General features: G+C 44.5%; 1 protein-coding gene across 1 annotated transcript in view; it reads right to left on the reverse strand.

Moving 5' to 3' along the window:
• The window catches only part of slc6a3 (solute carrier family 6 member 3), a 128,957-nt gene extending 113,381 nt beyond the window's left edge, over window positions 1-15,576 (reverse strand). The window contains exons 1-3 of the mRNA XM_068050467.1: window positions 15,282-15,576; window positions 14,503-14,634; window positions 11,786-12,017 (exon numbers count right to left, since the gene is read on the reverse strand). Coding sequence (XP_067906568.1) covers window positions 11,786-12,017; window positions 14,503-14,634; window positions 15,282-15,576 — 659 coding nt within the window. The remainder of the gene's footprint in view (window positions 1-11,785; window positions 12,018-14,502; window positions 14,635-15,281) is intronic.
• Window positions 15,577-16,450: the final 874 nt, after the last annotated feature.

A 16,450-nucleotide genomic window follows, 5' to 3' on the forward strand; every position in this document is an offset into this window, starting at 1 on the left:
TATCTGCAGCCAAAGGGTCATGGTCATCATCAGTAGCGCACATTCGTAAAATCAACCCTCAAATGCCAAGTTGATACAAGGTAATTTTCTGCAGGGTATATTAGAGATATGCTCTTTACATATCCCTCCCAAAATTGCAAGACTCCACTCCCAGCACGCATTGGAAAATCAGGCACAGATGTCAGCATGTCCAATTCACCAAGAAGCTGCACCTTCCAAACAACAACAATTTTCATTTATATAGCGCCTTTAATGTAGTAAAACTTCCCAGGCTTCACAACAGCATATTCAAACAAAATTTGATATCGAGACCATGAGGAGATATATTAGCGCAGATGACCAAAGAAGTAGGTTTTAAGGAGCATCTTAAAGGAGGAGAAAAAGGTGGAGAAGTTTAGGGAGGGAAGTTTAGAGCTTAGGGATGGTTGCCAATGGTGGAGTGATTAAAATCAGGATGTGCAATGCCAGAATTGGAGGAATGCAGAGATCTCCCCACAACTAATTTGTGACTGCAACATTGAGAGGGCACATTGTAATTTGAATGAGTAATGTTTAACTTCTGGCTGGTACTGGGAAGTACCAGGTATTTTGGGATACAGTCCTGAAGACTGACTTGGCACAAGGCCTCCCCCTGGGCCGTAACCAAATGAGCAACAAGAAGGAGAAAGCAGACTGGTGGATAAAGGAATTATGCCATCTGTAGTCACCCAATGTTGGACAAGGATAGTAGCCCTAAACAACAGGCCCTTGCCTCCCTCCGATTCCCAACCCAAATGAACCCTGAGTACTTCAGAATACATGACATGCTTTAATTATTAAATATGTGGTGCCCCCAGTGGTACCCTGTATGCCCAGATACGATAACAAGCCTAAAATACCAATGTACTGTTCCAACAAACAACATGTAATACTAAACTTCACAATACTCATACTGATATGAATATATCATACAAATACATACAAACTCATACAAATATTCAAAAGTTCATGGGGACAATGGAAGAAAATCTAGGTCGCGCAGTGAGGTAAAGGTAAACTTCACTGCCTGAATTTCTGCTCATTCTTCTCTGCTACCCAACCCAATTCTGGATGGCACCAAGGAAGGTAAATCCTGCCCCATAAATCAGAGATGAAAATCAAAAGTCGGTGGGAAGTTAATCAGTTTCGTCTACTGCTGTGACTGTGAGAAATGGCATTTGAAGCTAATGCTGCTGAGAAACTTCTTTGGGCACAGATGAAGGTCAATATGTTGGAAATTCTCTACATCTTAATATTAAAGTGTGAAACTATTCTCCAATCCCAACTCTTGGGTTCATCCACTCTTAAATAAAATCTTCCTTCATGGGCTGGATCTTATTGGAAAAATAACGGCATGTTAATGATGCATCCCATTATTAAGGTGCAAATCAACCAGGTAAATCAGGGGATTAAGAGATATGCCATGAGTTGTGAATATCTAGAACTTGCTGGTCAATTTACACCAGTCCACCATTTGCATAAATGGCATCTCATCATTAGCCTACCCATTATTTTTAAGAACCCACAGGGATTGCACATTAAACTAGACACAGAAAGTTAAGTCTAGTAATTCCTTTGTAACAATGTGATAATTGTTAATGTAATACCATCATCCTCTCTGATTCAGAAATTGAACAATTTAAACCATGCATTCTCATTCCTTCAGGTGGTAAATTGTTCTCAGAGGTTTTAAACATGACACATTTTAATTTTTTTCTTATTTTTCCTTTCTGTCTCTTTTTTTCTCTCTCTCTTAATCCAATCAGTTTTTCCCTCTGTTTAGGCTGAAATTTACCAGCCCCTCGACGCGGGGGCCGGTAAAATTCTGCCGGGAGAGGCCCGCCTCAACCCGTGACATTGAGAAGGTCCCACTGCAAATTATCGGCAGCGGGGGATTTTGGTGCGGGCCCCCACCGCCTAATGGCGGGACCCCAATTAAAATATGTTAAATGATACTTACCTTTGCTGATTAAGCAGCCCGCCACCTTTCCATGGACACCTCTGGATGTTTTGCTGAATGGGAGGCCGTCACGTGCCATCCCATTCACGATTTGAAAAGCCGGCGGGTCCTCAGAGGCAGAAAGTTTCGTGGCAGAAGGTAAGTTCCTTTTCAGGGGTCTCACTCTGCATTCTTAAAGGGAGGAGGGAGAGGGGATTGCAGGGGTCCCACTCTGCATACTGGGAGGGAGGGGGGATACACAGGGGTCTCACCCTGTATTCTTAAAGGGAGGAGGGGGGATACACAGGGGTCTCACCCTGTATTCTTAAAGGGAGGAGGGTGGATACACAGGGGTCTCACCCTGTATTCTTAAAGGGAGGAGGGTGGATACACAGGGGTCTCACCCTGTATTCTTAAAGGGAGGAAGGGGGATATACAGGGGTCTCACTCTGTATTCTTAAAGGGAGGAAAGGGGATACACAGGGGTCTCACTCTGTATTCTTAAAGGGAGGAAGGGGGATATACAGGGGTCTCACTCGATTCTTAAAGGGAAGAGGGGGGTTACACAGGGGTCTCACTCTGTATTCTTAAAGGGAGGAAGGGGGATATACAGGGGTCTCACTCTGTATTCTTAAAGGGAGGGGAGATACACAGGGGTCTTACTCTGTATTCTTAAAGAGAGGAGGGGGGATACACAGAGGTCTTACTCTGTATTCTTAAAGGGAGGAAGGGGGATATACAGGGGTCTCATTGTATTCTCAAAGAGAAGAGGGGTGTTACACAGGGGTAACACTCTGTATTCTTAAAGGGAGGGGAGATACACAGGGGTCTCACTCTGTATTCTTAAAGGGAGGAAGGGGGATATGCAGGGGTCTAACTCTGTATTCTCAGAGGGAGGAAGGGCGATATACAGGGGCCTCACTCTGTATTCTTAAAGGGAGGTAGGGGAATATGCAGGGGTCTTACTCTGTATTCTCAGAGGGAGGAAGGGGGATGTACAGGGGCCTCACTCTGTATTCTTAAAGGGAGGAAGGGGGATACACAGGGGTCTCACTCTGTATTCTTAAAGGGAGGAAGGGGGATATGCAGGGGTCTTACTCTGTATTCTCAGAGGGAGGAAGGGGGATATACAGGGGTCTCACTCTGTATTCTTAAAGGGAGGAAGGGGGATACACACGGGTCTCACTCTGTATTCTTAAAGGGAGGAGGGGGGATACACAGAGGTCTTACTCTGTATTCTTAAAGGGAGGAGGGGGGATACACAGAGGTCTTACTCTGTATTCTTAAAGGGAGGAAGGGGGATATACAGGGGTCTCACTGTATTCTCAAAGAGAAGAGGGGGGTTACACAGGGGTAACACTGTATTCTTAAAGGGAGGGGAGATACACAGGGGTCTCACTCTGTATTCTTAAAGGGAGGAAGGGGGATATGCAGGGGTCTTACTCTGTATTCTCAGAGGGAGGAAGGGGGATATACAGGGGCCTCACTCTGTATTCTTAAAGGGAGGAAGGGGGATATGCAGGGGTCTTACTCTGTATTCTCAGAGGGAGGAAGGGGGATATACAAGGGCCTCACTCTGTATTCTTAAAGGGAGGAAGGGGGATATGCAGGGGTCTTACTCTGTATTCTCAGAGGGAGGAAGGGGGATATACAGGGTCCTCACTCTGTATTCTTAAAGGGAGGAAGGGGGATATGCAGGGGTCTTACTCTGTATTCCCAGAGGGAGGAAGGGGGATATACAGGGTCCTCACTCTGTATTATTAAAGGGAGGAAGGGGGATACACAGGGGTCTCACTCTGTATTCTTAAAGGGAGGAAGGGGGATATGCAGGGGTCTTACTCTGTATTCTCAGAGGGAGGAAGGGGGATATACAGGGGCCTCACTCTGTATTCTTAAAGGGAGGAAGGGGGATACACAGGGGTCTCACTCTGCATACTGGAAGGGAGGAGGGAGGGGGAATACACAGGGGCCTCACTCTGTATGCTTAAGGGGGGGGGATACACAGGGGTCACTCTGTATTCTTAAAGGGAGGAGGGGGGATATACAGATGTCTCACTCTGTATTCTTAAAGGGAGGAGGGGGATACACAGGGGTCTCACTCTGTATTCTTAAAGGAAGGAGGGGGGGATACACAGGGGTCTCACTCCATACAGGAAGGGAGGAGGGGGGGATACACAGGGGTCTCACTCTATATTCTGAAAGGGAGGAGGGGAATACACAGGGGTCTCACTCTGCATACAGGAAGGGAGGAAGGGGGATACACAGGGGTCTCACTGCATACTGTAAGGGAGGAGGGAGGGGAAATACACAGGGTTCTCACTCTGTATGCTTAAGGGGGGGATACACAGGGGTCACTGTATTCTTAAAGGGAGGAGGGGGGATACACAGGGGTCTCACTCTATATTCTTAAAGGGAGGAGGGGGATACACAGGGGTCTCACTCTGCATACTGGAAGGGAGGAGGGAGGGGGAATACACAGGGGTCTCACTCTGTATGCTTAAGGAGGGCATACACAGGGGTCACTGTATTCTTAAAGGGAGGAGGGGGTATACGCAGGGGTCTCACTCTATATTCTTAAAGGGAGGAGGGGGGATACACAGGGGTCTCACTCTATATTCTGAAAGGGAGGAGGGGGATACACAGGGGTCCCACTCTGCATACTGAAAGGGACGGGGGATACACAGGAGTCTCACTCTGTATTCTTAGAGGGAGGGGGGATTACAGGGGTTTCATTCTGCACATTGGAAGGGAGGAGGGGGGGTCTGGTATTACTGGAGGGAAAGCTCTGCAGGCATGAATGGAGGTTCATGTGTACCTTCTCTCCATAAGCAGCACAGTGGCGCAGTGGTTAGCACCGCAGCCTCTCAGCTCCAGCGACCCGGGTTCAATTCTGGGTACTGCCTGTGTGGAGTTTGCAAGTTCTCCCTGTGTCTGCGTGGGTTTCCTCCGGGTGCTCCGGTTTCCTCCCACAAGCCAAAAGACTTGCAGGTTGGTAGGTAAATTGGCCGTTAAAAATTGCCCCTAGTATAGGTAGATGGTAGGGAAATATAGGGACAGGTGGGGATGTGGTAGGAATATGGGATTAGTGTAGGATTAGTATAAGTGGGTGGTTGATGGTCGGCACAGACTCGGTGGGCCGAAGGGCCTGTTTCAGTGCTGTATCTCTAAACTAAACTATAAGCAGTGTATGCTAATTGTTTATTCGTATTTGTGAAGGAGCAATGGCACTCTAGTCACCCTGTGTGTGGGGATGGTGCCAGAAAGGGTAGGAGCATTAAGGTTATATGGATGGTGGGGGCAATCGATTCAGCTGGTAGGATCTTGATGTGGTCATGCTGTGCCACTCAGTGTTGGCCAGGATGGGCAATGCCATGGCATGCCCCATAGTTGATCCATGAAAGCAGCTGATGTACCCAACAACATCAATCCCTGTCCTGTTAGGCACCTTCGAATACATGAAGGGTTTAACTTTATTTATCACATTGAAATAGGTATGGCTCATCTTACATTGTGTGATCCTCTGATCCTGAGGATCCGTATGTGCCAGAGGCAATATCAACAGGCAGGTGCGATCCATGTAGAGGCCCCCAGTCATGAGCAGCAGCCCTCAAGGGGAGCTCGCCGTTACGTTTGCTGTGCATCTACAGGCCCCACATGACATGCCTTCGGATGTCAGAGCACCAGTGTCAGAGAAGATTGCACATATAGAGAGGGTGGTGACACATCTCTGTGCCCTGCTCAAAGATGACCTGCAGCTCATGGGCTTCAGTGGACATCCTATGCCTGCGGTCCTCATAGTGGCAGTGGTTCTCAAGCTTAACACCTAAGTAGCTTTTCAGGGGCCCATCGGAGACATTTGTGGGGTCACACAGTCAGCAGTGCACCGCTGCATAAGGGAGGTCACTGATGTCCTGCACCAGAGGGCCAGTCAGTATGTCCGCTTCAGGATGGACTCTCACAGCCAGGCCCAGAGGGCCATCGGTTTCGGCACCATTACCAGATAACCATAGGTTGTAAAGTTCATAGACTGCACTCATGTGGCCATCAGGCCTCCCGCCAGGCTACCACCAGTAGACACCACCATTAAAGGAATCCTCTCAATTTAGTTGAAGCTGGTATGTGATCACTGCAGATGCTTCATGCAAATCTGTGACCGTTTCTCAGGCAGCTGTCATGACACCTGGGACCTACGCCAGTCCCGGCTGCCACCGCTGTTCACTGAACTGGCTCAGATGGAGGGGCGGCTTCTTGGAGATAAGGGCTATCCTTTGCAGACATGGCTCCAGTGAGAGTCCCCACCATTGCTGCAGAGGAGGGATACAACGCCAGCCACTGAGCTACATGAGCCACCATTGGGCAGGAGATCGGCATGCTGAAAGAGCACCTCCAATGCCTGGATGGATAGGGTGATACCCTGTACTACAGCCTGAAAAGGCCAGCACCTTTCTTTGCTGCTCTGCACAACGACGCACCCAATAGGGGCCAGGCCTGGCATGATGAGGAGAGACGTCAACAGGATTCCTCCTCGGACTATGAGGTCGCTGAGGACCTACAACATGAAAGACGCATGGGAGGGCAGATGGCATCCAGGCTCTGCACACACGTCTAGCAGTGAGCTAAGGATGTACGGAAGTAGCTTATCAGACAAAGGCTCTCTGCTCCAGAGGAACTGACATGAGCTTTGCAAGCCATACATTACCCTCTCTCACCTGCTGTACACCAGTCCACACCTGCAGAATCCCTGTGTAAACCATTAGAGGCAGCAGCTGACTGAGCCAATGTCCAAGTCACTGCATCAGTGGAGACGCTCATGAGTAATGGTGACATGGCAATGATGTTATTGCATATGTTGGCTCTCCTGAAGAGTCAATGGTGCAAAGGGATGTGACATTGGCGCTACATGCTGACACACATCATTCACACTGAGAAAAGGACACATATGTTGGTGAGGAACATTTAGTGAAGGATGTATTTACATTGCTGTGACACCCATGCATTCCCATTTGTGTCAGTGCGTTCTCTGTAAACCTCTTTATGGTCCATTTAAATCTCATGTCCTGGAATGTGAAAAATTAAGATTATTCACCCAGGTGCAGCACGCCTACAAGAAGGAATGTTACACTTGAGTGGGAGAAGAGGATCGCAACTTCACAGGACACTGGGACACAGCAGGGTAAGTATGTGGCAGCAAAATGGAAAGTGCTGGGGTAACTCAGCAGGTCAGGCAGCATCTTTGGAGAGAGAAGCAGAGTTAACTTTCAGGTCTGTGAACTTGGACAAGTTAACTCTGCTTCTTTCTCCACAGATGCTGCCTGATCTGCTGGATTTCTCCAGCACTTTCTGCTTTGCTGCCAGATTGACAGCAGCCCTAAATTTCAGCAGTCAGGTAAGTATTCTTTGACAGCTGTCAGGAAGCAGGTGCTGGGGCACTTAAAATAGGGCCCCAGCATCTGCTGCACAGCTGTCAAAAACTCTCTCACTGCGTCGAATCTTTCGCCTCTCCCCACGTAATATCGGGAGGGTGGCTCGGCGCCGTGATGCTAATGAGCCCCCCCCATCCCGTGTAATATTGCCACCGCGCAGTGCGTTGCCTGAATAAAATTCAGTCCTTTATTTCTTTTCTATATCTGATCTGTCTCCAATTCACCCTTTTTCTCAGTTGTCCCTCTGTTTCTTTCTCAATCATTAAATCTCATTGGTTACAAAGATACACTTGATCCACTATCCAGTTTCTCTTTGCATGCCCTTATCAGTTTGTACTTCCAGCAAGTTACAGTGCAAAAAATTTTGAGCAGCTGAAAAAGGTCTAACTAACAGGACTTGCTCGTTGCAAGATGCCCCGCTTCAGCAAGATCCAGCCCAACTATGTTTGTCACATCCTTCGAAGCACGTAAAGTAGGAAGTTTTAAAACTTTCACATTTCAGATGTCCTAAATGAAATAATGAAAACAGTGTGATTGACAATTTAGAATCACAGGATTTTTTTTTTGATTGGATATTTGGAAATCTGTGAGTTAAAGTTCAAAATCTTGTGATGAGCCTTGAATTTAACACAGTGAAGAAGGGTAAGCGGAATGATATAGTTAAAGTTTAGAAGGGACAAGAAACTGAAGTGCAGAGGAGCAATGATCATGAAAATATTATTAAACAGAGAAAGGGAGAGAGGAAGGAAGAGAAAGCGAAAGAGATGAGTATGCAGAGTGTATTTAAACTTAGAAGGAACAAGTAAAGTACAGAGGAGCATTGACGAGGAAGCGATGTGATAATGTCACTGGACTACTAATCTAGGCTAATGCTCTGGGGATATGGGTTCGAATCCCACCACGGCAGATGGTGAAATTTGAATTCCATTAATAAATCTGGAATTAAAAGCTATGGTGACCATGAAACCATTGTCGATTGTTGTAAAAACCCATCTGGTTCACTAATGTCCTTTAGAGAAGGAAATTTGCCGTCCTTACCTGGTCTGGCCTACATGTGACTCCAGACCCACAGCAATGTGGTTGACTCTTAACTTCTCTCGGAATTGGCGTAGCACTCAGTTGTATCAAACCGCTACAATGCCTAATAAAAGGTATGAAACCAGCTGGGCCATCTGGCATCAACCTAGGCACCGGAAATGACAACTGCAAACCCAACTCTGCAAAGTCCTCCTTACTAACATCTGGGGGCTTTTGTAAAAACTGGGAGAGCTGTCCCACAGACTGATCAAGCAGCAACCTGACATAGTCATACTCACGGGATCATACCTTAAAGACAATGTCCTTGACACCACCATCACCATCTCTAGTATGTCCTGTCCCACAGGCAGGACAGACCCACTACAGGTAGCGGCACAGTGGTATACAGTTGGGAGGGAATTGCCCTGGGAGTCCTCAACATTGACTCTGGACCCCATGAAGTCTCATGGCATCAGGTCAAACACTAGCAAGGAAACCTCCTGCTGATTACCACCTCTGGCCCCCCCTCAGCTGATGAATCAGTGCTTCTCCATGTTGGACACCAATTGGGAGAAGCACTGAGGGTAGCAAGGGCACAGAATGTACACTGGGTGGGAGACCTCAATGTCCATCACCAAGAGTGGCTCACAAACACCACTACTGACCTAGCTGGCCAAGTCCTAAAGGACATAGCTGCTAGAAAGGGTCTGTGGCAGATGGTGAGGGACGCAACAAGAGGGAAAAACCTACTTCACCTCATCCTCACAAATCTACCTGTCGCAGATGCATCTGTCCATGACAGAGACCACCACACAGTCCTTGTGGAGACGAAGTCCCATCTTCACATTGAGAATACCCACCATCGTGTTGTCTGGCACTACCACTGTGCTAAATGGGATAAGTTCAAACAGATCCAGCAACTCAAAACTGAGACACTGTAGGCTATCAGCAGCAGCAAATTCAACCACAAACTATAACCTCATGGCCCGGCATATCCCTCACTCTACCATTACCATCAAGCCGGGTGACCAACCCTGGTTCAATAAAGAGCACAGCAGAGGATGCCAGGAGCAGTACCAGGCATACCTAAAAATGAGGTGTCAGCCTGGTGAAGCTACAACACAGGACCACTTGCATGGCAAACAGCAAAACCATCATGCAATAGACAGGGCTAAGCGATCTCACAACCAATGGATCAGATCTAAGCTCTGCAGTCCTGCCACATCCAGTCGTGATTGGTGGTGGACAATCAAACAACTAACAGGAGGAAGAGGCTACACAAATATCTCCATCCTCAATGATGGGGAAGCCCAGCACATCAGTGCAAAAGACAAGGCTGAAGCATTTGCATCCATCTTCTGCCAGAAGAGCCGAGTGGATGATCCACCTTGGCCTCCTCCTGAGGTTCCCAGCATCACAGATACCATTCTTCAGCAATCCAATTCACTCCACGTGATATCAAGAAATGGCTGAAGGCACTAGATAGTGCAAAGGCTATGGGCTCTGACAATATTCTGGCAATAGTACTGAAGACTTGTGCTCCAGAACTAACTGCACCCCTAGCCAAGCTGTTCCAGTACAGCTACAACACTGGTATCTACCTGGCAATGTGGAAAATTGTGCACAAAAAGGACAAATCCAACGGGGCCAATTACCGCCCTATCAGTCCAGTCTTGATCATCAGCAAAGTGATGGAAGGAGTCGTTGACAGTGCTATCAAGTGACACTCGCTTAGCAATAACCTGCTCACTGAAGATCAGTTTGGGTTCTGCCAGGGCCACTCAGCTCCTGACCTCATTACAACCGTGGCCCAAACATAGACAAAAAAGCTGAACTCAAGAGGGGAGGTGAGAGTGACTGTCCTTGACATAAAGGCAGCATTTGACTGATTATGGCATCAAGGAGCCCTAGCAAAACTGGAATCAATGGGAATCAGGGGGAAAACTCTCCACTGGTTGGAGTCATACCTAGCACAAAGGAAGATGGTTGAGGTTGTTGGAGCTCAATCACCTTAGTCCCAGGACATCACTGCAGGAGTTCCTCAGGGTAGTGTCCTAGGCCCAATCATCTTCAGCTGCTTCATCAATGATCTTCCCTCCATCATAAGGTCAAATGAGGGGCTGTTTGCTGATGTTTGTTCAGTACCATTTGCAACTCCTTAGATACTGAAGCAGCACATGTCCAGATGCAGCAAGACTGGGACAACATCCAGGCTTGGGCTGATAAGTGGCAAGTGCCAGGCAACGACCATCTCAAACAAGAGAGAATCTAACCATCTGCCCTTGATGTTCAATGGCATTACCATCGCTGAATCTCCCTCTATCAAAATCCTGGAGGCTACCATTGATCAGAAACTGAACTGGACCAGTCATATAAATACTATGGCGACAAGTGCAGGTCAGAGGCTGCGGATTCTGTAGTCAGTAACTCACCTCCTGACTCCCCAATGTCTGTCTATCATCTACAAGGCACAAGTCAGGAGTGTGATGGAATACTTTCCACTTGCCTGGATGAGTGCAGCTCCAGTAACAGTCAAGAAGCTCAACACCATCCAGGGTAAAGCAGCCCGCCTGATTGGCACCCCATTTACCACCTTCAACATTCACTCCCTTCACCTTCGATGCACAGTGGCAACAGTGTGCACCATCCACAAGATGTACTGCAGCAACTCACCAAGGCTCCTTCGACAGGACCTTCCAAACCCATAACTTCTACCACCTAGAAGGACAAGGGCAGCAAATGCATGGGAACACCACCATCTGCAAACTCCCCTCCAAGCCACACACCATCCTGACTTGGAACTTGATTGCCATTCCTCCAGTCGCTGGGTCAAAATCCTGGAACTCCCTTCCTAACAGTTGGTGTGCCTACACCTCAAGGACTACAGCGGTTCAAGAAGACTGCTCATCACCACCTTCTCAAGGGCAATTAGGGATGTGCAATAAATGCTGGCCTGGCCAGCAATGCCCAAATCCCATGAACAAATAAAAAAAAACTACAGACAGTAAGAGAAAGAGAAAGATAGAAAGAGAAAAAGAAAAAATGAAAGAAAGAAAGTGAGAGAGTAAGAAAGAAATAGAAAAGTTGTGATGACAAGAGCAAGAGAGAGATCACCTATATGACAACAATCTTCTTAATTGTGGTGTCAGGTAAAAGGGAGCATCCTTCCTACCACTTTCAATTACCTCAATCCTGGGAATTGCATCCCCTATCAAACCTGCCCTGTAATAAAATTCCAGAGTAGCAAAAGCTATAACCTTAGCTAGTCCAAGCAACATCAGAACCAGTGTTACATCATAAAAGGATAATATTGCCTTTAGACTATGATAATGATATAAAAGGCAGCACCTAATACCAGGAGCAACTGTAATAAAACTCTTCTACTTACTCGTAGTATTCAGCTGCAGGATTGGTTTTGTACTCATAATATTTTGTGGATGTATTTTGCTGGGTAAAGCTGGTGAAATCAGAGCAATTAGGGCTGTTCCAACTGTTGTTGCAGTGGATCCAAGGTAGCTCCATGGTAAAGGATGAGAACAGATAATAGAGAGCCCAGGCAATAATTACATTGTAGTAGAAACCAACGTACAGTGCAATCAGGATAACCGTGAAGCCAACACCTAAAACAATTGTGCAGAATACAGAGTATCAGTGTCTGGTGTAGCTCTTCATTGTTATTTTAAATATAGAATCAAGAACATTTCATATAAAGGTGAAATTATGATGATTACCACTCATTGTACTATTGAAAAAACAGGAGAATAATGGATTACAAGAGTGTAATCTAACTGAGGACTTCAAAAGTGACATAAACTGAGTGCACCGCGCAAGTATTTTATAAATAACATCTGATGTCTGAGATTAGATTGTTGTCTTGAAATCACTCCAGGATACCCAGTGCATATATTTTAATAATATCCGTACTGTCAATTTTATGGTGACTTTATTCTATTTGGGGCTTCTGCAACGCCAGCAGCAACCAATTAGTGCAGATAATGACTGTTAGCACACTACATGAATGATGACAGACACCAGAGAATTAACTAATGCTGCAAGCATATCAAGAAATAATTTGATTGCCAGGAATATAATTAGCCACTATTATATGTGCTAGCACATATCAATAAACTTGTGTTGTTTAAGTTGATAGGTATTGTTTCACAGAATCACAGATTCGTCACAGTGCAGAAGGAGGCCATTCGGCCCATCATGTCTGCACTGGCTCTCTGAAAGAGTAATTCCCTCAGTTCTATTCTACTGCCTTCTCCCCATAACCCTGCACATTCTTCCTTTTCATATAACTGTCTAATTCCCTTTTGAATGCTTCATTTGAACCTGCCTCCACCACATTCTCAGGCAGCGCATTCCAGACCTTAACCACTCGCTGTTTGAAAAAGTATTTCCTCATTTCATGTTTCAGAGACATTCTGATGGGGCACGTATGTGTAATTGATTTGTGTTGTGGCTGACATATAGGCAAATTAACTATATCATTTCTATTACCACAAGAATATTATGTAAGCTGCAAAATGTCCCTGAAAAGCTTGCCTTTTGGCTCAGGGCTAGATGGGAATGCACTGGAATGATATTGTTGTTCATTTATCACTTTTTTCTGTTCATTCTTCCATTCCAGGTCAACAGGTGCAGAAGGAGATTTGAGAGTGGTATTCCAAAACTTTTTAAAATTAAACTATGTTAAATTATGATGTTCTAAATGATTTCACCTTCAATGTAGCATTTAAATCTAAAGGCACAATGTATGGATTCAGGAACTGTGATCCTTAATGTCTAAATCCATGAAATTATGCACACACTATGAAAAATTATTGGCAAATGTAATATTCTCCAAAATAACTTTAGTTTGAATAAAACTAAACATTGGATACAAATCTCTTTTGCAGTAATGTCAATAATAAATGTCAATATGTTCCTTATTAGGAAGTAATACACTGTAATATCATAGGGCAGGCCAGAATGATTGGACTAGCACCAGCATTACAAGGAGGCATTTTGTCTTTGATTCCAATGCCATCTAATACAGCTCACTAAACAGATATTTGTATCTGGTATTTATCACAATAGGCATGCAAAAACTTGAAACAAAAGCTTTGTAGGTGTCTTTCGAGAACCAAACTATTCAGCAAAGAAGGATAGTAATAAATATTGATCAAACCTTTTCTGACAGCTAATATTTTAAAGAATATTTTGCACAACAACGTTATTCGAGGATGTGTTTAGAGTTTCATTTTGCAGGGCTTCCTGTATTGAAGAGTGCAACATAAATGGAGTTTGCATCTGCACCATGAAACAATGAACACATTGGCTGTCTCACTTGAAACACGGAGAATGGATGTAGAGGATGTAGCCAATTCCTCAGAGAAACCTGGGATTTTTCTAACAGCTACATGTTCTGAAGCAAAGTTTCTTCAGTGACCTTTTGTATTTCCACTGTCTGATTTCCCCACAAGCTGTTACACAGGATAAATTGCTCTTAAATATTGTCTCACTTGTTAATTAAAAACATTGAAAAAATATGCATGTTTTTTGAAACATTTTGGGTAAAGAAAAATTGTGATAGACCCTATAACAGTTCAAATCGCAATGGCTATGAGGACATAGACATTAGCAATATATGGCTTTCAACATTGAGAGTTGTGCAGTTATCAGTTGCTGGAATTGAGATTAACATAAAGAAACATTTTGTTTTAATATTGTCGATCAGAATCTTTCCAAAGACAAAATAGCCCTGAAGCGTGATTCATGTATTGGCCAATAACAGTACTGTGGAAACCTCACTTCAGAGTTTGGAACAGCACACAGCTTAGCAAAAACGGAACGCTGCAGATTTATTTTTTCTCGTTTTCTTCGTTTCTTTACATGCTAAACTGTAATCCCAGTGTACCAGTTACCTCGTCCATTCTTTAAGTGCGGACCAGGCTTGTTCCTGAGACTATCAAAGACAAGCTTCACGCTGTCTTACTCGACATTCACAGGTGCACTTTCTCATACAGGTGAATAAAAGTGATCGGGAATGGAAATCCTACCTGATATTTGTCCCTATTTCTTTTAAAACACCCAATTAGTGAATTCAAAGGAGTTGTTTACCTTTAAATATAGGACAGATCTTCCAAACTCCTGCAGCCCCTTCCCTGTTGAACTGTCCCAGCGCCAATTCCATATAAAACAGCGGCATTCCAGCAATGAACATAAAGAACAAATAAGGAACGAGAAATGCCCCTGTTGGAAAACAAAGAACCTTTTAGCATGCTTATGGTGGTGCAGTCTCAGCGGAGAGACTCGAGCTGTAGATGCACACTCACACATTGCCTTTAGGGTCTAGCCATAGAGTAAGGACTGCGTTGCAAACAACATGGAGAGATATGGAGAGATATGCGTCTGTACCAAATGACAGGGTCTCGCGAGCAGGTAAAGGTACTTTAAACAGAACAATAATTAGCATATTACCACTTTATTAATTCGCTAATTTAAGTTACAAATACTTTGCGATTATTTAATATCTTAATGAAATACTTCGTCATATTTCCAATTACTAATTCAATAAATTAACAGAAGACACACTCGGAAGTGAACTGACCTGAGTTACCAAGCTTGCGGAACATGATTGGGGAGGAGGGCACATACTCTCAGATTGCGCTTTCTATTTTTTATTTCAGCCTCTGGGATAATGACCTAAACTATCAAACGATTATTACCACTGTAGTCCATTCATCGTGCAGTCAAAACACACACAGTCTGAGATATTCTTAACACATATTACGGTTAATGTACGTTTTTTTAGGAGAATTAGGAAAGAATGAGGCCAAAACAGTTAATAGAGATGGGAAAAGCAGAAAGAGTTACTGATGATGCATAAGATTCCCTACCTCCGCCGTTGCGGTAACAAAGATAAGGGAATCTCCAGACATTGGCCAAATCCACGGCAAAGCCAACAACAGACAGCAGGAAATCGATCTTCTTGGCCCAGGTCTCCCTGTTCACGGCCTCACTATCTCCTTCTCCAGAAGGCTGGGGAGAGCTGATCAGAATCGAATTGGTGAACTGAACGCCATTCTGTTCCTTCACCAGAATTAGCTCCACCTTCTTGGTCTCCATCCTGTTGAACTCTTTGGCTGGAGCCACGACTGAAGACATCAGGCTAGGGAGTCTGGCTTTGATCATGGGAGCCTGAGCTCTTCAGATCTTTAACCACCTCAAGACTCGAGTACTCGTCAATTCGTTTTAATGGCAATGGTAGCAGAAGATGTCAGTAAACGTCACCAATCCAACCTAGAAAACAGCAGAACAAGCAACCATTAAGAAAAATGTCCCGATTAAAAATAAACGAACGTATCAAGAAACAACTAAAAGGAAGAACCGTGCATTTGAAGCGGTTACCATTAATTTTATTGATCAGGTTATCTTTATATGATGAATATATGTGAAGTAGTTCCTGTACAATACACAGAAAAGTACCGCCCACAGTCATTTTCGCATTTTAATGATTTCGATAATATGTAGTAAATATAGATTGCATGTTTGTTTTTCAAATTAACTAAATTATCATTTTTGTTAAATTATAATACTATAACATAATACTATGATAGCAATATTTTGAAAAAACACGTTACAATGTTTGCAAATATATAGCGCATTCCTAAATATGCAGTTTTTAATCTGATATAAATTCTACCTTACATGTGTTTTGGAGCCAGTTTATAGCATCAATCTTGTAACAATTATGCCTGAAAAGTTCTTTCCGGCAAGTGCGGTCTTCAGCTGCCGAACAAACCTGCAGAATTGTTTTTTTTTACAAAACCCGGAAATCCAGTATCGTCTACTATAACAAGCTCACCATTTCATCCAGCAGAAATACTTTTTGTCACATGAAATAACACTTTCACCAAAAAGATTTTTGAAGCACAATTATCACCTCCAGTATATCCTGTTTCAGTTTATTCATCTTGCCATTTTGGAAGTTAAACGGTCAAAACAGAATTGTTTGTCACTCTGATACACCAACGCATTTTATTAAACCTCCACATTCTTTGCTTTC

This window comes from Heterodontus francisci, chromosome 2 (assembly GCF_036365525.1).
Source record: "Heterodontus francisci isolate sHetFra1 chromosome 2, sHetFra1.hap1, whole genome shotgun sequence".
In the NCBI taxonomy this organism is placed as follows: Eukaryota; Metazoa; Chordata; class Chondrichthyes; order Heterodontiformes; family Heterodontidae; genus Heterodontus; species Heterodontus francisci.